At 41.8% G+C, this 22,045-nt stretch overlaps 1 protein-coding gene across 10 annotated transcripts in view; it reads right to left on the bottom strand.

Annotated features, from left to right (window-relative positions):
• Positions 1-6,104: 6,104 nt before the first annotated feature.
• The window catches only part of EXTL3 (exostosin like glycosyltransferase 3), a 134,550-nt gene continuing 118,609 nt past the window's right edge, over positions 6,105-22,045 (bottom strand). For 5 of the 10 annotated variants that reach the window (XM_019799294.2, XM_019799295.2, XM_034661348.1 and 2 more), the window contains 3 exons: positions 21,215-21,359; positions 15,987-16,115; positions 6,105-9,314 (listed from right to left, as the gene is read on the bottom strand). In XM_019799294.2, coding sequence (XP_019654853.1) covers positions 9,105-9,314; positions 15,987-16,115; positions 21,215-21,359 — 484 coding nt within the window. In that variant the 3' untranslated portion in view covers positions 6,105-9,104. Of the gene's footprint in view, positions 9,315-15,986; positions 16,116-16,415; positions 16,457-21,214; positions 21,360-22,045 lie in introns of those variants that run through there. The other 5 variants (XR_004625767.1, XR_004625768.1, XM_034661350.1 and 2 more) reach the window with 5 other exon arrangements.

Below are 22,045 nucleotides of genomic sequence, written 5' to 3'. Positions count from 1 at the left end.
GCCATTTTCATCATTAAACTTTCAACAACCAAATTTTGGGTGTGTGTCCTCTCGTGATAAGCTTGCCATGGGTTGGATTTGCCTTTGAGTGGTCTGATTAAAAATCTCATACCTTGGGGGCGCCTGGGGGGCTCACATGGTTAAGCATCTGCCTTCGGCTCAGGTCATAATGTCAGGGTCCTGGGATCGAGCCCCGCATCAGGCTTCCTGCTTGGTGGAGCGCCTGCATCTCCTTCTCCTTCTGCCTGCCACTCTGCCTGCTTGTGCTCTGTCAACTAAATGAATGAAGTCTTTTTAAAAAAATCTCATACCTTGAACACATTGTAACAGTCATAAACTTCATGTATGCCTAAATTGGCTTTGGTGGCAACTTGTCTTCCAACAAGATACGCCTGTTAAACCTGATGTACAGAATTTCTCAGAAGTTGTAGTAAGGTTAGTGGTACCTGTGATTCTAGACCCAGCACTGTCCAGTAGGGATACAGTGCAAGCCACATGTATAATTTTATAATTATAAAATTATAAAAAAGCAAAAAGAAATAAGTAAAAATAATTTTACTAATATATTTTAAGCAACTCATTATATTCAAAATCATGTTATTTTAGCATGTAATCAATACAAAAGAATGTTATGTTTTTGGGACTTCATCTTTGAAATCCAGAGTGAATTTTACACTTATACAGCACATCTCAGTTCATACTGGCCGTGTTTCAAGTGCTCAATCCTGATACCAGGCTAGTGGCTATCATACTAAGTGCACAGGTCAATACCATGGTAGGTGCTGTGTAATTTGATCTAAAATAGGATTTGTGGTTGTTTGTGTTTTGTGTGGGGAGAGTTGCTTGTGCTAGAATATATATTTATGCGTAGTAACCCATAAAGCTAGTTGTGAACTTGGTTCCTTTCCTTATTGTAGATTTAAAGGTAACATGACCTAAACCAGTGGTTCTCAACTGGGGGTAACACTGCTCCGGATGGGACATTTCACAGCGTCTGGAGACAAGTGGAGTGGGCTGGAGGTCCAGGGCACCTGGGGCATCTAGTGGATAGAGGCCACCGATACTGCTAAACGTCCAGTACGCCGGCTCCCTCCCCCCACTCTCCACAGTAACGAGTCATCCAGCCCAAATGTCAACAGTGCTGACAGTGAAAAACCTTAATCCCTCGCTTTGTCCCGGGTTAAAACTAGACAAATTGCTACTCTTTTGTTCTAAGTATAAACCATGTCTTTGCGCTAAACTTTGGTTGTTCAGATTGTGGAACTTCTTTCCACGTTTTCGTATGGGACAAAATGGTTTTTTTTCTAAATCTCTAATTATTTATACTCTCTGTTAAAATAACTAGTGTGTTTTTTGTTGCCCGCTGGTCCTTGACTGGCAAAATTATTTTACGTCAAAGAGTTGTCCCTTTGGTTATTTAAATAGGAAACTTGAGATTTTTCAAGGAGAGAATGCTCATTTTTAAGCCTTTAATGCAAGCATATTGTTAAAACAAAATTGGAGTAAGGCTGTCTATGATCTTTCAGACTCACCTGTGCTCTTACTTCATTGATTTTACAAAGATGAGAAGGGATAACATTTCTTCTTTTTCTTCTCCTCCTCCTTTTTAAGTAGGCTTCATGGCCAGCGTGGAGCCCAGTGTAGGCCTTGAACTCATGACCTTGAGGTCAAGAACTGGGCTGATGGGGCGCCTGGGTGGCACAGCGGTTAAGCGTCTGCCTTCAGCTCAGGGCGTGATCCCGGCGTTATGGGATCGAGCCCCACATCAGGCTCCTCTGCTATGAGCCTGCTTCTTCCTCTCCCACTCCCCCTGCTTGTGTTCCCTCTCTCGCTGGCTGTCTCTATCTCTGTCAAAATAAAAAAAAAAAAAAAAAAAAAAAAAAACTGGGCTGAGCTCAAGATTCAGATGCTCAACCGACAGAGCCACCCAGGAGCCCCTCTTCTTATTATTGAGTGTAAGAAGCCAGTGAGATGTACAGTACTAAGTCTGCCCCATTACCCATTCCTGCAGTGGCCCCGCTGGCTAACTACCCCGAGAGACAACCTCCTCACCAAAAGAGAGGTGCATTTTTTTCTTGATTATGTAAGAAAGACAATTCTATCCTGAGTGCCAACCTCTGATTCTTCTGAAGATTTTTTAGGAGTGGGGGAGGGGCAGAGGGAGAGAAAGTCTAAGCAGACTCCACACTGAGGCGTGGAGCCCAATGTGGGGCTCGATCTCATGACTCTGAGATCACGACCTGAGTCGAAACCAAGAGTCAGATGCTCAACTGACTGCGCCACCCAAGTGCCCCATTTTAATTATTTTTTTTAAAATCAATGAATAAAGTAGAATAACACTTGAAAATTTGGCTAATATTACAATGGGAGTTTTGTTTCTTGGACAAATGTTTAGACCCAGCATAAAAAATCTGCTAAATGATGGTGACTTTCTAGTCCTCCAAAAATGATCTGTTGAAGAAGGCACTTTCCACTCAGTCCTGGTACAGATGTCAAATTAATGCACAAGATCTTACATAGAAGCTCTTTATTTTAGCTTGTTCTTAAAAAAAAAATCCTCTGGTTTCTCAGTGTTTATAAATACCCACAAAACCTATCTTTTATAAAACACTGACATAGAAGAACTAACACTCAAATGTCCTGCCTTTGCCATAAGATCACCTCAAAATCAGTCAACAAACCCAGTACTGTGAGATCATGAAGAAATCCAACCACAGTCCCTTGCCTTCTAGGAGTTTACCATCTGGGAGAGAAGTGGGATCTGGGGAACATGCCAGTGCCATCAGATGTTCCCTGAGAAAAAAGAGTCCCATGAATAAATAAGTTCAGGAAACATAAAAAAAAAAAAGATCCTAGACCAAAGTGTAAAAGCTAACACCATAAAGCTTTTAGTGGAAAACGTAAGAGAATATCTTTAGAACTCGTGGCATGGCTTTCTTGAGTCACAGAATGCAATAACTAAGAGAAAATGTTGTAAATGAGACGATACCAAAATTATAAGCTTCTGCTCATCAGAAGATATCAAGAAAATGAATAGGCAAGCCACAAATTGGGGGAAATATGTGTAACACATATGTCTGACAAAGGGCTAGTATGAACAATAAAAAGACAATACACCCATACGATGGACTATTATTCAGCAATGAAAAGAAGTGGGCGCTCAAGCCACTAGAAAGATGGAGGAAACCGACATTCACATTGCTGAATGAAAGAGGTCCATATGTGAAGGCTACATACTACACAATTTCAGTCATGACATTCTGGAAAAGGCAAAACTATGGAGACGGTAAAAAAAATCAGTGGCTGCCAGGGGTCGGAAGGAAAGAGCAGGTGGAGTATAGAGGATTCTGAGGACAGTGAAACTTCCACAGAATATTATAATAGTGGCTACAGGTCATCATACTTTTGTCAAAACCCACGGAATACACTGCACAAAGACTGAACCCTAACATAAGCTAGGACTTTAGTTAATATGTCAACACTGGCTTATCAATTGTAACAAATGTGCCCCACTAACGCAAGATAAATACTAAAGGTGAGAGAGCAGAAATTACTTTTCCACTCAATTTTTCTGTAAACGTAAAACTGCTCAAAAAAATAGTCTGTTAAAAATGTATTTTTTAAATACAAAAGAAAAGACAAACCAATTTTTTTAATAGGCAAAAAGATTTGTCCAGATACTTCACAAAGGAAATACATAGAAACGGTGTAAGCATGTCATTAGTCTTCAGGGAAACGCACATGGAAACTACGAGATACCATTACTCACCCACCAGAGTGGCTAGAGACTGACAACAGCATAGATGGGTGAGGATGTGAGTAATTGGAACTCTCAACATTTGCAGTTGTTGTATAAAATGGGTCCAATCACTTTGGAAAATGTCCAGCAGTTTTTATAAAACTAAATGTGTATATACCTACCTTAGCTGTCACACAATTCACTCCTGGGTATTTACCTGAGGGAAAAATCATAAATCCACAAAAAAGACTTGCACGTGAATATTCGCGGCAGCTTTACTCCTGACAGCCCCAAACGGAAACAGTCCAAGTGCCTAGCGACAGGATGGACGGGTGTTGCTGGAGGAGGGAGTTCTACTCAGCAGTAAAAGAACAAATTACGAATAAACACAAATTGGGTGGATCTTAAAAATATGCTGAGGTTCTAGAAGCCTGGCACAAAAGAATAAGAATTGTATGACACCATTTATAAGAAATTCTAGAAAAGGGAAAACAAATCCAATGCAAAAAAAAACAAAATCAAATCATTGGTTTTCTCTAGGGGGTGGAGGCAGAGATTGACCAGGAAGGAACATAAGGGAACTTTCTGGGTTTGACAGTAATGTTCTATATCTTTTTTTTTTTTTTTTAAGATTTTATTTATTTGAGAGACAGCCAGAGAGACACAATGAGTGGAGGGGAGGGGCAGAGGGAGAAGCAGGCTCTCCGTTGAGCAGGGAGCACGACTCGGGACTCGATCCCAGGATACTGGGATCATGACCTGAGCCGAAGGCAGACGCTTCACCGACTGAGCCACCCAGGCGCCCCAGTAATGTTCTATGTCTTGATGGGGGTAGAATTACACAGGTAGATGCATTTGTCAAAACTCAAGAGAATGTACACTTAAGATCTGTGCACTTCAGGGTGTAAATGTAACATTTAAATTTTACATTGAACACATAGGAACTAGTACTGACCTCCAGTTAATGATGTGTGTGCTTATGCATTTGAAAGGAAGTATGTTAATGTCACAAATTCACTTAGAAATGCACCAAAAATAGGATGGATAAAAGGATGAAGAGAAGGACGGATAGATGGATGGCGGATGGATACGCAGAGACCTAAAAAGCAAGTATAGCAAAGTGGTTATTAAGTAAACGGGTTTATACTAAAATAATATACCTAATTTTTCATAATGAAATATTGGGACCAATAGTTTCAATAAATAGTACCTAAATAGTTTAAACCCTAACATGACGGCCCTGCAGTATGACCAGGACTTATACTTTCACAAATACGAAGACAAATGGAGAAAGATAAAACCATTTGCTGAGTTAAAACAAGTCAAGAGTTTACTAACCAGAATTTAACTAAAAACTTGAGAAATAAACAAACCAGAACAAATCAAGAAACGGGAAATTTAATAACAAACCAGACCCGGCCCTACCGTCAGGCTTCCCTCCATACTTTAATGATGTCTTCTGGGATCCATTCTGTGTCTTTAATTCTCCTTGGCATGCTCTCTTGTCTTCCTTTGTCAATGAAGATTTAAAAAATAAAAATAAGACTTTTCAGCCATTGTGTGCCAGGCTTCCTTAACTCTCTGATAATACCACATTAGCTCTATCCCGAAAGCATTACGGTCCTGGTTACTATTCAGCTTGGTGCCCGCTGGGATTCCCGTGTGACCCTCTTTGGATATTTTGTCAAGTCATTCATTGATCAAAAAACTACTCCGCGCGGACTCTGCTCTGTGCTCCAGCGGCTCAGCATGCGTGCGGGCCGCCGGGCTGGGCGACCGCTGCCGCAGGAGACGGGGCGGCGGCAAGCCGTGGCTTCTGAGCACGGAAGGCTTCCTGCGGCCAGCGCGTCCACGGAGTCTCCCTCAGCGCGCTGGCGTTAACACACGTGGAGTGCAGAAAGCGCCACTGAGATTCACAGTACGTCACCCCAGTAAGCGCCGTTTCTACTGGGGGCCAGACAGCAGACGCTCTCATGGATGTTAACTTGCATCTCTCTTTGAGATCTAAACACACTAGCTCCCCAGCACCGTGCCACACAATTTTTAAAATTATCATGAAAAAAGGAAGGAGGGAGAATGTGGTGCCGGCCATCCTACATCCCATTCACATCAGGTAAAGGACACCTCTCTGTGGTCATCAAATGACTGATTCCAGAAATGGGCCCAGGCAAGTCTGCCCACGTCCGCGCACAGCATCACGCAGGTTCAAGTACACAGGCTGCTCCAAGCCGGAATCGTGCAACCCACAGTCTTATGCGGGGAGGGGGCCCAGCTGGCTGCACACTGGCGGCTCTGCGCAGTCAGGCACCTTTCCTCAGGTCACTCTTCTGTCTGCAGAGGAAAATCACAAAGGACCTCCACACTGCTTGATTAAAGTCTCCATTTATTTCATTTTTTTACAAAAATCCAACATAAGACTATTGTGCTCATGACTGGAAAAGGGGGTAGGTGGATGGACATGGCATGGACATCAAAGAGCTTCCCCCTGCAAAGTATTTCACACCAGGAGCTCCCTGAGCACACACACTGGCAGCGACTGAAGAGACAACCCCACCCGCCCAGACGGGACTCCGCCGACTGCACGCAGGCCTCGGCTTGAGGAGCAGTCCACGCCACACGGAAAACCACTGCCGGGGGCGCGAAAGCTCAGAAGACCTGATGAGCACCTTGGGGAGGCTCTCACGTGGGTGAATGCCCCTCAAGGTGAAGAGCAAACTGGCTAGAGGATGTCCTGGGCCCTGGAAGCACAGACAGCCGACAAGGTGTAGCCTGTGGATGGCTGGGGAAACCCACGTCAGTCTGCAGGGCTGTCTTCATGTTCCAAGTGAGTCATGGTCACGTGGTGTGGATGACATTTGTGTTTCCCAGCGGGGCAGAGCAGCACCAAGGGTGTTCGAAGCATGGAGCTGGGCCTCCCCCTGACCACCTTGCAAAAAGCAGCAGCCACTCTCCAGGAGTACCTAACCAAGCAACATAAAAGGTCTGACGAACCGGCCTCTTGCTCCTGAGGAGTGTCCCTTGGGAACATGACCAGCGTCCAGCAGAGCCTGCTGTTTGGAGTCCTTCAGGTTAGTGTCCTCTTAGGTCCAAACAGTGCTCACCTTGAGGCTCTGACATAACCCTTCCTGCGGTAGACTTTGATGTCATCCAGAATCTCAGACCACTCGGCTACTCCCGGATCTACCAACAGCATTCAGGGACCCACCAGCCTGACTCTGCTACAGGGGGTCCTAACACAGACTGCTCTATTCTCACCCGGTCCCACTGAAAGCCAGTTTATGAGTTCCTCACATTAAAATAAACAAGATAAAAATAGCAGCCACATATATAGCTCAAAACACCACACTCTTTGGCTCCCCGGAGGGAAGAAGGCTACCACTAAAAAGAATAAAGTTAGGAGTCAAGGAAAGGGTAGTTAGAAAGTTAGGATGCAGGGAGTCTGGACCCCTTGGCTGGGCTGCTGAGCAGCAGAACTGGATTTCCGGGGTAGCTGCCTCTGTAGGAGAGCGACTAGAAGCCTGTGGGAACCTTTGGAGGACACAAGTCCTGGGAGCAGCCCTGGTCTTCTCTGCCAATAAAGAGAGGTCCTTTAGGTCCAGCTAGCCCTCTACCTGGGTGGGATCTACAGGGCAGAATCGGACTTCAAAATGATACTTGAAGAGACCCACTGAGACAGACAGGTCAGAGGAGAGTGTGCCCCCAAGAAAGAGAAGCACAGGGTGTCAAGGTCTGGGGAAGACGGAACTGGCTTAAGGCATGTACATGACCAGGACAGACCTGAGCTTTTGTCCAGCTGTGGGAAACCACCTGTGTTCAATTTCACTGCAAGAAAGTGGGGTCCAGGAAAATGGTAGAAGTCATGGGCTAAATCCCTGCCAGATGCCACCAACACCCTCCTCGGTTCCCCTACTGCCACCACCACCAAAAAAAAAAAAAGAAAGAAAAAGAAAATTAGCTTATTTCCATTTCAGCCAGGGAAGAGAATTGTAAACCCAGAGTGGAAAGTGGTAACACAGGTATGAATGCCTGTGAAACCTCAGGCTGGACTGGAGCCTAACATAAAAAATTGTATCTTCTTATCGTTCTGGCACATACCGAATCTCAAGGGGTCCTGGAACAACCTGGTGTGAGGGATCTAAAAACTACAGGTAACATAGGACACAGGTCCAGACAAATGTGGAGGGAAGGTGAATTTCACCAAGGTATTTATCCCAAGGCAGGCGCCTTGCTGTAAGACTTCCCGGCCAGCCGGGTGGGGGTCCACAAAGGATGCTCGCTCGTTCTACACCAGAGAGTAGGCCAACCTGCAGACCACTTCAGATCACAGCTGGAGGGGCGGCCTGCCAGTTCTCTGTTCTCTTACACAAGAGAGAACTTTCAGGAAAGCCTGAAGCCAAAGCACAACGTGTGTTTTAAAAGGAGGGCCGAACAAAAAGAGCCATCTGGGAGCATTGTCTTCAGGTCTCGCTCCTTCCTCATTCTTCTCTTTCAAACGGGAGAGAATGGGAGCACAGGGACAAGTTCTGGGACAGCTTGACCTAGCGATGAATCCTCAAAAACACCGAATCCAGCACATGGAAGCCCCGCTGTTCCCAAAGGTGCAGGTCCCCCCCACGGACTCAAACGACAGGAGGATGCAAGTTCCAGATCACCGGCTGGCAACAGATGGAGGAAGGAACAAACCAAGAGGGCTTATCTCGTCCAGGGCCCCATAGGAGGGTCAACTCTGGCCCTTTTTTGTTTCTGTACACAGATGCCCTGGGGAATACAGAGATGATCTTTAAGGATGAGCCAGATACTGTAAGGCCAGGATCCATCTCCACCAACGAACAGAACATCAGGAAACTTAGTGGGTCCCTCACTTTGTGAAACAGGCAGAAATCTCAAACTCCCCCCGAATCTATCTATCTATATATGTATATGTATATGTGAGAGTGTGTGTGTGCATATATATATATATACATATATATACACACATATATAAATAAGCCTTGAATGGCAAATTTGAAACTTTCTCCTTTTAAATAATAATAATAGTTGTTACTGAATTTAAAAACCACAAACCAGCTGTCCTGGGCTTATGAACTGCGTGAGTGACTCCCCGGAGTCCCCATGGTCCTCAGTGTGAGCTATCAGTCAGTGCCCTGTGTAGGGAACCCCCGTGTCCTCTGACCAGGGTTCCAGGCCCAGTGTGGCCGACTTTAAGAGAAAGAAGGCTACTTCCTTTCCACCCTTCCCACTGCCTCTCCCAGTAGAGGGTTTGGGCCACCCACCCAGCGGATGTCCTGGGGTCCTTCAACGTTTAGGAACCTTAGGAGCCATCTCCCCCACTCTGCTCATCCTCTCCCCAAAACTTGCAATGCCCCTAGATGAACTTGAAGCACTTGGTCTTATCGTGGGGCAGGCGGGTCTTGAAGAGTACAGAGTCCACCCTGAATTGAGTGTACAGTAGGGGCATATAGCCATACACCTTGACAAAAAAGTTGATACATTTGTGCCGCTCATGAAAGTGGGAATCATCGTGTGACAGGGCCTGAGGGCATCCTGGGCATCGGAAGGTCCACCGAGAGGTCACCTGGGAATAGGGAAGAAAGAGCACAGTGAGAATCACAGGCACCAGGATGTACAGCAGTCCTGCTGCCTAACCAATCTGACACTTCCATTCTCCCAGGGAAGGCAATGACCCCAGGCAGCCACGTTCACCCAGAGAGAGTCAGGGGCCAGAGCCTCGGCTCTTCTTGCCACGTATGTAGCCGTATCGTTGGAAAGGGCGCTCTTTCCAAATGACCTAAACTGTAGACATTAAAAGCCTTACAAGGCTTACTATTACTTGTCTCAGTAACTCAACCTCTAGTATTTATCTGGGTCACACAGCAAGATGCAGGTATGAAGGTGTTCATTTCGTCAATGTTTTTAACAGCAAAATACTGGAAAAGTACCCATCGAAAGGGGACCAGTTAAATAATTATGAAATACTACACATCTACTAGAAAAGATATTTAGGAAAATTATATCTGAAGACATGGGAAAGTGGTTAAATTACAGTTGTAGTTGTGATGATGATGAAATTTCAAGCAATTAGAAGAGTACAAAGACTAATATCACAGCTTCACTATCAGCAATGTGGCAGACCAAATAATACAAGAACTCCCTCCACAGAGAATACCTGAAAATGCAGGAAAAACTATATAAACTAATTCTTTAGAGATAGAAATGAAAGAAAACATGTAATGAAAGAAAGGAAAGGAAATGTAAGGAAAGAAATTAAATCCTCAGAGGCCAAAATAATGAAAAAGCCTGAATCCAATGAGATAGCCAGGAACTTTGGTGGTGGTGGTGTGTGTGTTTTAAGACTTGATTTATTTATTTGACAGAGCAGGGAGCCCGATGCGGGGCTCCATCCCAGGACCCTGGGATCATGACCTGAGCCAAAGGCAGACGTTTAATGGCTGAGCCACCCAGGCGCCCCATGGAACTCTGGTTTTTAACGGGCTGAGGAGGCAAAGCCACAACCTCTTTATTGAAGACTTTTTAAAACACCAGGACCCAATGGAAGGCTGCACGGTTGGAGGCTGCTCCACAGAAAGCTGTCTTCTTCCCACTCTCAGCTCTAAGTGGAAGAGGAAACATCACCTGTGAGAATGTATAACTACACACTGGCCCTCACCCACCTGAGCTAGAGTTTGTTACCTGTGTGGCTGGAAAAGCCCCAAGATGCTAATTTAGCTTAAACAGATCTCAAGGAGGTATAAATCCTCTCAGGTGTAAATTCAAGCCTCCTAGAAATGCCATAAGTAGGGGGAATGAACCATGAGAGACTGTGGACTCTGGGAAACATGAGGGCTTCAGAGGGGGTGGGGGTGGGGGACTGGGATAGGCTGGTGATGGGTATTAAGGAGGGCACGTATTGCACGGTGCACTGGGTGTTATACGCAAACAATGAATCGGAACTTTACATCAAAAATTAGGGATGTACTGTATGGTGACTAACAAAACAATATTTAAAAAAAAAAAAAAAAAAGAAAGAAATGCCATAAGTAAATTCCCAAAGAATAGGATTTCACAACCAGAAGTCACACAAAAGGGAATAAACCACATGAGGGAGAGTCTGCAGAGACAACAACAGAATCAGACCCCCAAGTCCCGCAGTATCACCAGATTCTCAGACGGTGACTAGAACAATAAGTGTATATATGCCCTGAAATTTTGAAAGACTACTTTAAGTTTGATAAAAAAAGAAGGGACTCTCAAAAAAGTCCTAGTGGATATGAAAAAGAACCAAACAGAACAGGAATGAAAAGCATACTGAATAAAATCAGACAATAGATGGGTGTGAAGAGAAAATTCGTGAGGAAAAGTATACTAAAATTATTACCCGGAATAGAAAATACTGACCGAAAGCTTTAAAAAAACAGGAAAGCAAGACTGAGAGACATGGAGAGCCGATACTGTATGATTCCATTCAGAAAAAGGTCAAAAAGAGGAAAACTGATCCTACAAGTGAAAAAAGACCTTGACTCGCTGTCAGTCCACCTGCCGAGCTCTCCCGCCTGCAGGAACCCAGCGTCCTCCTTGCCCTGCTCTTCCTCCAGTGGCGGCAGTGCGTGACAGTGACTCATGCTCAACCTCCGTAATCACCAGGCAAATGTAAATGAAAACAGTGGGATACAGTCTATACCCATCAGACAGGCAAATATGGAAGTGGGGCAGTACCAAATGTTAGTAAGAACGTGGAGAAACTGCAGCTATCATATAGTGCTGGTGAGTATATACATTGGTGCATCGACTTTGAAGAGAGTTTGGTCTTAGCAAGTATAATTGAACGTACATGTACCCCTCGCAGGAGAGGAATGGATGGAGAGAGGGTGATGCAAGACATCTACTCTATTTGTAATGTTTTAATTTCTTTTATTTTTATTCAAAAAATTTTTATTCTGTCAAACAGCCAAAGGATATCAATGAGTAGGTCTAATTTTCATATAGCACAAGTCTCCAAACCAATGAAAGCCCAGACTATTTAGAACTCTCAATCTACAATTTCCCCCCCACTCTCCAAAATATAGGTTAAAATAAACAAGCTGCCTGCCATCTTCCTGGGACAAAAGGTAGGTCTCAGTTCTCTGCCCAAAGGTTCTTCACCCTTTTTCACGAGTGGTAAAAAACAAGCCTCTAGAAGATAAATTAACAGCATCCCACCCAAGGGAGCCCCAGTGACACATTACATGTTTACCACTCTGAGTTTTAGTTCCCCCTTCCTTTCTGGCAATTATCTTAATTTACAAGCCCACTATACATTGAAAAAAAGTTTGTTATGTGAACACTAAAAACATGGTATTTTTAAGTTACCTAGTCCACAATATTGCAGAACCAGAAATTTTACTGTTAACTTTAAAAGCAGACTACAAAAAAGTACATAATTTTAAAAAGATAAAAAAGCTACCACCACAGACAGGGAACCAGAGAACCAAAAGAAATATGCCAAAAGGCCTAATTTTTTTTCTGTATTTATTTGAGAGACAGCAAGAGTGAGAGAGCACAAGCAGGGGGAAGTGGCAGAGGGAGAGAGAGAAGCAGACTCCCCACTGAGCAGGGTGCCCGATATGGGACTCAATCCCAGACCCTGGGATCATGACCTGAGCCAAAGGCAGACGCTTAACCAACTGAACCACCCAGGTGCCCCTAGGCCTGAGTAATTTTTCTTCCTGATTATATCTGTCTTTTCCCAAATAATTTAAAAATTATTATTACTATTATAAATTGAGGGAAAAATTAAAATTGAATGGCCCATCCCATAATTTTTAGCTAAAGAGTATACATCATATATGGCCAATAACAGCCATCAGAACCCAGGTCTCCAGATTGAAACAGGGGTGAGCACTGGTCTGTGCCCCAAGGGCAGCTCACCACGCAGCCGCAAATCTGAGGGAGTCAGGACTTCCACAGTAGTGGTCTCTGTGAAGGAAACCACCAGGCTCCCCATTTCTCCCTCTCACTCCCAGCAGACTCCCCATTTTTCCAATTCTCACAGGACTCTTTCCACCACCCTCCCTATCAAGAATTTGTCAGGAGAAGGATATTATCAAACAGCATCTATGTATGGTATTCTCCTCGGTCCTCCTTACACCTAACAATCTTCTTCCTCATCCCAGATGCCAGCATCCAACCACAGGGGAAAAGCCCCTTACCCTGCAAATGATTTCATTTGACATAAAAAGATATTTTATACTGTTTTCACTGAAGCAGTGATTTCTAATCTTGTGACCCATCAGTAAAAAAATTTTGAGACTGCAACCCCAGTGTATTTATAAAGTACATTTATTTATATATATGTATGTGCGTGTGTATATATACTTACATATCACAAAAAACTGTATTACATAATACAACATACAAAGAAAAAAGAAGGAAGAAGGATGAAGCAACAGCTATACTATAAAAAGAAGTTTAAACATTTACTTAACAAATACCATGGATTATATTTTATGTGGGAACATTCCAGGTAATTCAGTCGAAGAGAAGTATTAGTGTCATGCACAGGAATAGTAAGGAAAATCCTTTAATAGATGTTAAGAATCTCCTTTACCAGAGAATTAAGATGTGTCCTTATGCTGCCTCCCTCTACTTCTCTATCACCTAAGCCACCCATCTTCTAAATGCTTACTGAGTTTTTAAATCCTTGATTCTCAATGAAGGCTGTTTACATTCTAGGTCTTTCTTCTCAAAAGATAACATTATTCAAACCAATAATATGAAATTAACTCCCTGTTCTCTATTTAGTCAATACTGTGAAGACATTTTTGAAAGAACACTGCTAATCACATAGAACAGTCATATCTTAATCATAACAAGGGAGAGAATATAATTTGATAGTCAAAATTTGAAGTAGTTAAAGCAAACAAAAGAATGACTATTTTAGAACATAAAATAGTATGAACACCTGATATTATTAAAATTAGATAAATTAAACATTTACCTCAAACTGGTTCTATAGTATGTAACTGGACTCAGAATTTGAAGACACTCTTAATTTGTTGAGCTTTTTTTTTTTTTTTTAAGTAGGCTCCACCTGGTGTGGAGTCCAGTGTAGGGCTTGAACTCACCACCCTGAGATCCCTGAGATCAAGACCCGAGCTGAGATCAAGAGTCGGATGCGTAACCGACTGAGTCACCCAGTTGCCCCATTGAGCTTTTGATTTTAAAAAGTCACCCTAATCTTGAGGTGAACTCTTCTTTTATTCCCATAAGATTGAGAAAATTCAGAGAGAATACTCATTTTTCAAGTTTTTACTTGGTAAGGATCATGTATACCAGGGCAAATTATTTCTGTCTTACTCTCTACACTGAAGAGACAGTTTGGCTAATGAAACACCAGCCTAATAATATGGTAGACAAACACACTTTAATAAGGATGAAAAATTCATCATGTCTGTGAGTGCTTCAGGTGACTGATGATATTATTAGGCACCTAATCACTCAGATACTTTAAATTTTCATGGATAATGTCTTCTGATCTACTAGGGAAGTATAAATAGAAGCATACATCTTGGATGAACTTTAATTCCTGGCCACATAAGAAAGGTTCAAGAAAGAAAACTGCACTGATCATTAATTTCTAAGACCCCTGTCTCCCTACCTTAAAGTTTATAAGGAAGTGTGCTTTTCATTTAACATCACATAAAATGAAAACAAATATTTTCATTTAATATTTATTTTAATATCTATCACTGTACCTGGGAAACACACTATACTTTTATATAAATAATTATAACAATTATTATTCAGTTTTAAAAAATAGGTGCATTATTTTGTTAATTATTTTTCTTTTGTGAAGCTTTAGCAAAAGTACCAGGAATAGAAAAAACTATGGGGTAATCAAGAGTTAAGTTATAATGCTGAGCTATACTTGGGAAAAAGTTTGATTAGGTATAATGAATGCATAAGGCCCCCAACTGCTTTTCTCTCTTTTTATGCTTTGTTGCATGGACCCAATGTCCTCTGTTTACCACTCTACAACCACTAAAGATATGATTTGAGTATCATTAGCATAGGCTGGTGGTTACTTCATCTACAACTTACCTTCAAAATACAAGAGGAATGAAATATCCACCTAATTATTATTAATGATATACATGAAGGTAAATGTGTTATTTTATAAAATTAAAGAATATGCCTTTTAACAATAATGATAATAAGATCTTAATCAGCTTATTAACCCTAAGGGCATCAGGTATGAATCCATCACATAAATACTGACAGACCATAGTCATAGATACGATTAGCTTGAACCGACAGATTCTCAAGGATTAACTGCTGCAAGGTCCTTACCAGGCCTATCCCTAATCCCCACCAGAAGAGCTTTTCACTTGTCTGCAACCTGCAATGACGACATAGAAGGTAATATAACAGGGCCTTCTGTGCACTGAGTATGAAATTATTATATTCTGGTCAATATATTCGCTAACTCAAAGACAAAGAACTCAAATTTCTAGAATTCTGAGGGCATTTGTGGTTTTGTTTTTGAGTAAATGTCTTTCACAGTATTACTTACATGCCTGGCACTATTTTTAGAGCTTTACATATATTAACTCAGAAGCCTTAAATTTCGTGTGCCATGGGTCTATGGAAAACGTAGTTATTTTAAAGCACTGATGGATATAAATAATACTTAAAGATGTAGCAACAAAAGTAATGTGACATGAAAATATCTGTGAGTTTTACTGGTGACAAATCGCAGTTACTGCAAATATTCTTAGGAACTGTCACATGTTTCCTAACTGATGGAAATGCTAAATCCCAGTTAAGAGATTAGTGAAAATTAAAGATGTAACATTTTTCCCATGCAAGTTCCAAACCCTCTGAGTTCTGTCCATTTATGCCTTAGTAGTTAAGATTCCCTATATTAACAACCCATTTTTTTTTAAAGATTTTATTTATTTATTTGACAGAGAGAGAGACAGCCAGTGAGAGAGGGAACACAAGCAGAGGGAGTGGGAGAGGAAGAAGCAGGCTCCCAGCAGAGCAGGGAGCCCAATGGGGGGCTCGATCCCAGGATCCTGGGATCAGGCCCTGAGCCAAAGGCAGACGCTTAACGATTGAACCACCCAGACACCCCTATTAACAACTCATTTAACCCAAACACAATTACAGATGAGGACTCTGAGGATTGGTGAGTTTTGTACTGCACTACTACAAAGTAAGTGAATTAAGTAGCATGCACCCCCAGTCCCGTAAGTACTGGCACCCTCACCTTGATGGGGGGTTTCCGAGTGATGTGGGAGACAAGGAAGTTCATGGCAATGTCCTCACAGTTGATGTATTCATCCACCATATCTCGGATGGCCTGGGGCATCACGTAAGAATACAGGTAGGCATAATACTGTCACAGGTAGAAAAAGAATCACGTACTCTGTTAGAGGCCACAGTTCTTCGGCTTTCAGCCAAAATATACATGGATCTAGGGGCTGTTAGGAAGCGTAGGGGTGGGGAGGAGGTTGGGTGTGACGATCATTAGTGGAATCACTACTCCCTTTATTTAGGGAGTTGGGGCCAGGGATGCTAAACATCCTACAAGTCAGATCTTCTGCAATAAAGAATTATCCCATCCAAATGGCCATTATCACCCCCCCTTTTGAGGTCCCTGGTACCTCAGTGATTTTACAACAACATGAATATTTACCAAATTAGGTCAGACGGTGATTCAGATGAACAGCATCCTATCTGTGACAATGGCAATAAGGGATAAGTGAGGGGAAAACCTGGTTATAGAGCCATAAAACATCCAATCCCTCAGTTCTTCCACTTACGGATTCTAGAATCTGATCACTTCTTAACCATTGCCACTGGCTTCTCCCTGCTCCAAGCCACCATCATCTCTTGCCGGGATTATTCATATAGTCTCCTAAACAGTTTCCGGGCTCCCATGTTTTCTTCCCTCTAGTCCATTCTATGCACAGCAGAGTGGCCATGTTCAAACACAAGTGCAAATGAACATGTCACTCCAAACCCCTCGATGGCTTTTCATCTCACTCAGAGTAAAGGCCTATGTTCTTAAAATGTCCTGAAAGGCCCATAAAATGCTGTGCTAAAGCTGGCTCATACCCGCTAATAAATGTCAATTGCTAAATTTTCAGGAATTTTATGAGACTATTTAGGAATTTTGTGAGCTTGTTATGAAAAACAGTCAATATTAAAAATATAATAAGCTACATTAAAAACCAATAAATAACTAAAGCTTCATTAATTAGCTTCATTTTACTATTGTTTACTACATTTTACTGTTATCTTGAGGCTATTTATGTCTATCATATCTGTATGGTGAAAATACTGTAGAACTGACCACCCCTTCCCAACTCCAAGTTCAGTGACTCATGTCCATAACCTGCAATCAGCCATGCTAAAAATATTTATACCACAGAAATGGACAAATGCTATAAACAAGGCACATTTAACTATGATGTGTTGCAATGTTGCTGTTGATTAATGAATAGGTGAGGTGCCCAATAAAACTGATTTATATATATTTTATTACCTTAAAATTTAGAATCTATGTAATGAAATAATGATCATAAAATTCTGTACCACACAGTGGTTTGCTGGTTATCTTGTGGCAAAGTACTTAAAAGATAGGGAACTTAAAAGATGAATTATACATTTCTCTTTTATAAAAAGACAGATGATTGAAATTTGTTGACCCTTTGAATGGCCAGTGGCTGTCATTAGTATGCTAATGAGAAAATATTTACTGAACACAATCCATATCCTCAATGAGGGAAAGGTGACTGACATAACAAGAAGAAAGAACTGTCTTTCCAGAAAAATGGAGAAAGCATTATGAAAACAGATGTTTATAAGTATTTCCACCATTATGTGATTATGATTGATGCCATAAATCAAAAAACTTTCATATCTGTACATTTTAAAACATAAAAACTTTGTAACCTGTTTAAAGATATTTTAAATGAAGTTTCAAGGGATTTAGAGCTTACTCTAAGAAAAAGTAAGTTTCTCATTAGTTTGCTAAAAAAAAAAATTAAATGGCATTACAGAAGATGAAAATTCTAGTCCAATTTGAACACAATTTAGTGGATGCGTATCATGATGACTTAATAAGCACAGCAACATGGTACTTCTTACAGGGACAGTGACTAAAACCAAGTTTCAAAAACAAGTTTAATTTAGAAATAGAGCTCTGACTTGCCATAACACAGTGTCAAATCAGTATTTTAAAAAATAATATACTGAATCTAATAAAACACTGTACGTTAACTAACTGGAATTAAAACAAAAAGTTAAGGGGTGCCTGGGTGGCGCAGTCGGTTAAGCATCCAACTCCTGGTTTCAGCTCAGGTCATGATCTCGGGGTCGTAAGATCGAGCCCCACGTCAGGCTCCATACTACGTGGGAGCCTGCTTGGGATTCTCTCTCTACCTCACCCTCTGCTCTCTAATAAATAAATCTCTAAAAAAAAACAAAAAACAAAAAGAAAACCTTAAAAAAATAAAGCACAATGATATTGCTTTCACTAAAATTTAAGAATTCAGTGAGAATATTATTTTGTTCACCTTTATCTCAACATTATAAAAATTTCTATAAGTACAGTAGTACATATATAAATTTAATTTCTAAATAAATATACACATCTGTGTGATAAACACATCTGTGTGATACAGGTTTAAAATTTTTTATTGTGGATACTTATAATTTAAAAACTTGATCTTTCTAGATTAGGGATGACCCACTTAATTGCTTTCAAGGACCAAACAAGTAAGGTAAATAAATGACTTTTTTTTTTTTTAAGATTTTATTCATTTATTTGAGAGACAGCACAAGCATGTGAGTAGTCGGGGAGTTGCAGAGGGGATGAGAGGAGGAGAGGGAAAGAATCCCAAGCAGACTCCCTGACGAGGGTGGAGCTTGTAGCAGGGCTCAACCCCATGACCCTGAGACCATGACCTGAACCGAGACCAAGAATCAGATGCTCAACCAACTAAGCCACCCAGGCGGCCCAATAAGTGACACCTTAAAGACACTGATGTAAGAAAAATAAAGAGTCGTGGGGCAAATAAGCGTATACATGCCCATCTACAGGGAACAGTGGCTATCCAGCTCCAGTCAATTGGTGCCTGGCAAGAACAATGCCCAATGTGACCTGATCTTCATGTTTACTGAGGTCCAGATCTTTCTGTAAAATTCTCCAGTATTAAAGCCTGGCAGTGTAATGGAAAAGCACTGGGGGACTAAATAAACATCTCTGTAAACCACAGGTTTGAGGGCTGCTACTTTATAACCTTTGCCCTAGATTTTCAAATAGAAAATAAAAACTCTAAGGTTTATCAAGTAAATTATTACTTGAAAGTGAAACGATCTCGCATTGTACTTTTAAAGAGCATCAGAATTTGAGAATAGGCAGACTTTTCAGAAGACAAGTAAATTCTCAAGATATGAAGAGACAATGCTGAAACTGGTGTCTCTTTCTCAGATGACCAGTGTGAAAATAAAGGACTCCTAGGTTAGGTATGGTTTCTCACCCAGATACTAGCATCCCCCATCCCAGCCAAAGCCCACCCACATTTGGAAAATAAGCAAGAGGGCAAGAATGGGACAAGCATATCAGCTTCACAGCTGAAAATGTAATGATTTCTTTGGCTGGTTCAAAATGTCCCTAGTAAGATGACTTTCGAGGTTCTGTTTGAGGTGGGTCCCAAGATGCCACCATCTGACATATGAAATATATGAGGAACAAAGCCTGGAGAAAGCTGGGATGTCAGTTTGAAGTACCAGAGGGACATATGGGGGTGGGGGGTTCCTGAAAACAATTAGGTATATGAATACAGGCTTCAGGGAACAGCCAAGGCTGGAATACAGACACAGAAATTACCAGCCTGTAGGTGCCCCAACACCTTGAGATATGAGAGAACATCTAGGGAAGACCAAAGTAAGAAGAGCACTAGATACAGAAGCTAGAAGGCTGAGATACTTCAACATTTAGGGGGAAAACAGTACGGTGGATGGGTCTTCCATGAGGGCAATGAAGTTGCCTAGAATGAGAGAGGGCATGGAGGGGAGATCAGGAGGATAGGCCATGTGCCAAAGTCTTTGATGACCAGGAAGAAATGGCTAGGAGGTTGCTAGATGGCAGCAACAAGACAGATGCTGTGAGCCTCAAATAAGATTTTATATGATAGCTCAGAATTGTCTGGAAGTGTCATCAGTAAGCAATAAAAATGGTTCTTTATACCTTCCCTGCTCCAAAGTACATATCTGGGGAAATGAGTAGACTCAATCACTGTCCCTGGAAGAAATACAGGAACAAGGTAAAGGAGAAGCACTGTCCTCAGAGAAAAGTAGGGTTTTAATCCCGTCAAGAAATAGAGGCGGCATTCTGTGAAGTGGGGGGTGCAGGCAACTTGACTACCTCAGAAGAGGGACTCTTCGGAACCCAGAAGAAGTACTTGGGGGGGGGGGAAGGTATAGAGCAACACTACCTAAGATATGTGAGTCACATCTGTCACTTTAAATTGTCTAGTAGCCACATTTTTTAAAAAGATTTTATTAATTTATTTGTGAGAGACAGAGCACAAGTGGGGCAGAGGTAGAGGGACAAGCAGACCTCCCACTGAGCACAGAGCCTGACACAGGGCTCGATCATAGGACCCTGAGATCATGGCCTGAGCCGAAGTCAGATGCTTAACTGACTGAGCCACCCAAGTATCCCTAGTAGCCACATTTTTAAAAAGAGAAACAGTAAAATTAACGAGAATATATTTTAACTAACCCACTGTATCCAAAATAATTGCATTTTAACATATCAAAATCTGGTGTGCACTTTACACTTACAGCTCATCTCGATACTGGCCAGTCGCATTTCAAGTGCTCAAAAGCCATGTGTGGCCAGTGGCTACTTTACAGAATAGGAAAAGTACAGATGAAAGATGAGTTCAGGAGGAAAAAAAGCTTTGCAATAATACAGAAGTAATGACTGGAGGGGTTTGCATTTTAGATATTCAATAAAAATTGGGATGTGTGCCATGGTGAAAGCTCTAAGGAATAAACAAAACTTGCATAACCACAACAGAGGCTCATGGTGGAACTTGAAATAGTGGTGGGTTAACCTGAGTCAGAAGAGAACCAGCCTTCTGCTGGTTAGGCCATGTCTGGGATGGCAATGGCAAAACAATAGTATTTTAGCCCAAAGCTCTCAATTTTACAGAAGGACAGCCAATGCCCAGAAAGAACAAACTAATTTTCCTAACAGCCTACATGCAATTGTGCGGGGAGCCTTCTCACCCTAACTTTTTATTCCAGAGCTGTTCTAAGCATCTTGAATAGTCTTTAAAAACAGAAATAACTTACGTCTAACATACAAGGGACATATAAGAAATATCAAGAGGGTTAACTTTAGGGCAGCATTTCACTACCACACAAAGGCTCAACTCTTAACGAAGTTGACACCAATCTTACCAAGCTTTTTCTTACCTTGTGAAAGAAGGCAGCACCTGTCAGCACCATGGACAGCTCACAGGAGTAGTTGGAGTTGTAGAGCCAGGACTGATGAGGGATGTCCCACGCATGGTAACGGCCAGGGAAACCCACAATGCGGTCCCGTGCTTCTCTCCACACCCTCAGAAAACACAAGTATATGCACACACCTGAGTACAAAGGTCTAAGATTATCAGTAACAGTTAAAATTATTGCTCTATCTTGAGGCTCTCTGGCCCTTGGGCTACTCTTTTTTCCTCTTAAAAATTTTTAAATAACAAAATCACAGGCTAAACAGGATAAGAACAAGCAAACAGTGTCACATGTAGCTTCTTTAATAAGCACCTGCTTATTGTTCTTCTAACTTCTGGCAGCCAACACTTCTCCAGCCTTTACAGAAAGAACAAGCTGGAATAACATGGGAAGGAGATAACTAAAGTTAAGAGTCTCCAAAATGGGGTATGTACACCATCAAAAAAAGTGATCGATAGGACCATACAAATAAAAGATTCATAAATGCAAGATATATAAATTGAGGGGTGCCTGGGTGGCTCAGTCTGTTAAGCATCTGCCTTCAGCTCAGGTCATAATCTCAGGGTCCTGGGATCAAGCCCTGCGTAGGGATCCCTGCTTAAAGGGGAGCCTTCTTGGCCCTCCCCCCCGCCCCCCCTCCAACTCATGCATGTGCGCACTCTCTTTCTCTGTCTCAAATAAAATCTTAAAAAAAAAAATTGAAAATTCAGTATATTTCTGGGATAAACTTTTATAGCATCCCCAAATTTAGAGATAAGGTAGAACAAATGAAATCAGTTCCCCAATTTCACAGGG

This window comes from Ailuropoda melanoleuca, chromosome 5, assembly GCF_002007445.2.
Source record: "Ailuropoda melanoleuca isolate Jingjing chromosome 5, ASM200744v2, whole genome shotgun sequence".
Lineage (NCBI taxonomy): Eukaryota > Metazoa > Chordata > Mammalia > Carnivora > Ursidae > Ailuropoda > Ailuropoda melanoleuca.
This window is presented reverse-complemented; position numbering and strand designations above follow the sequence as displayed.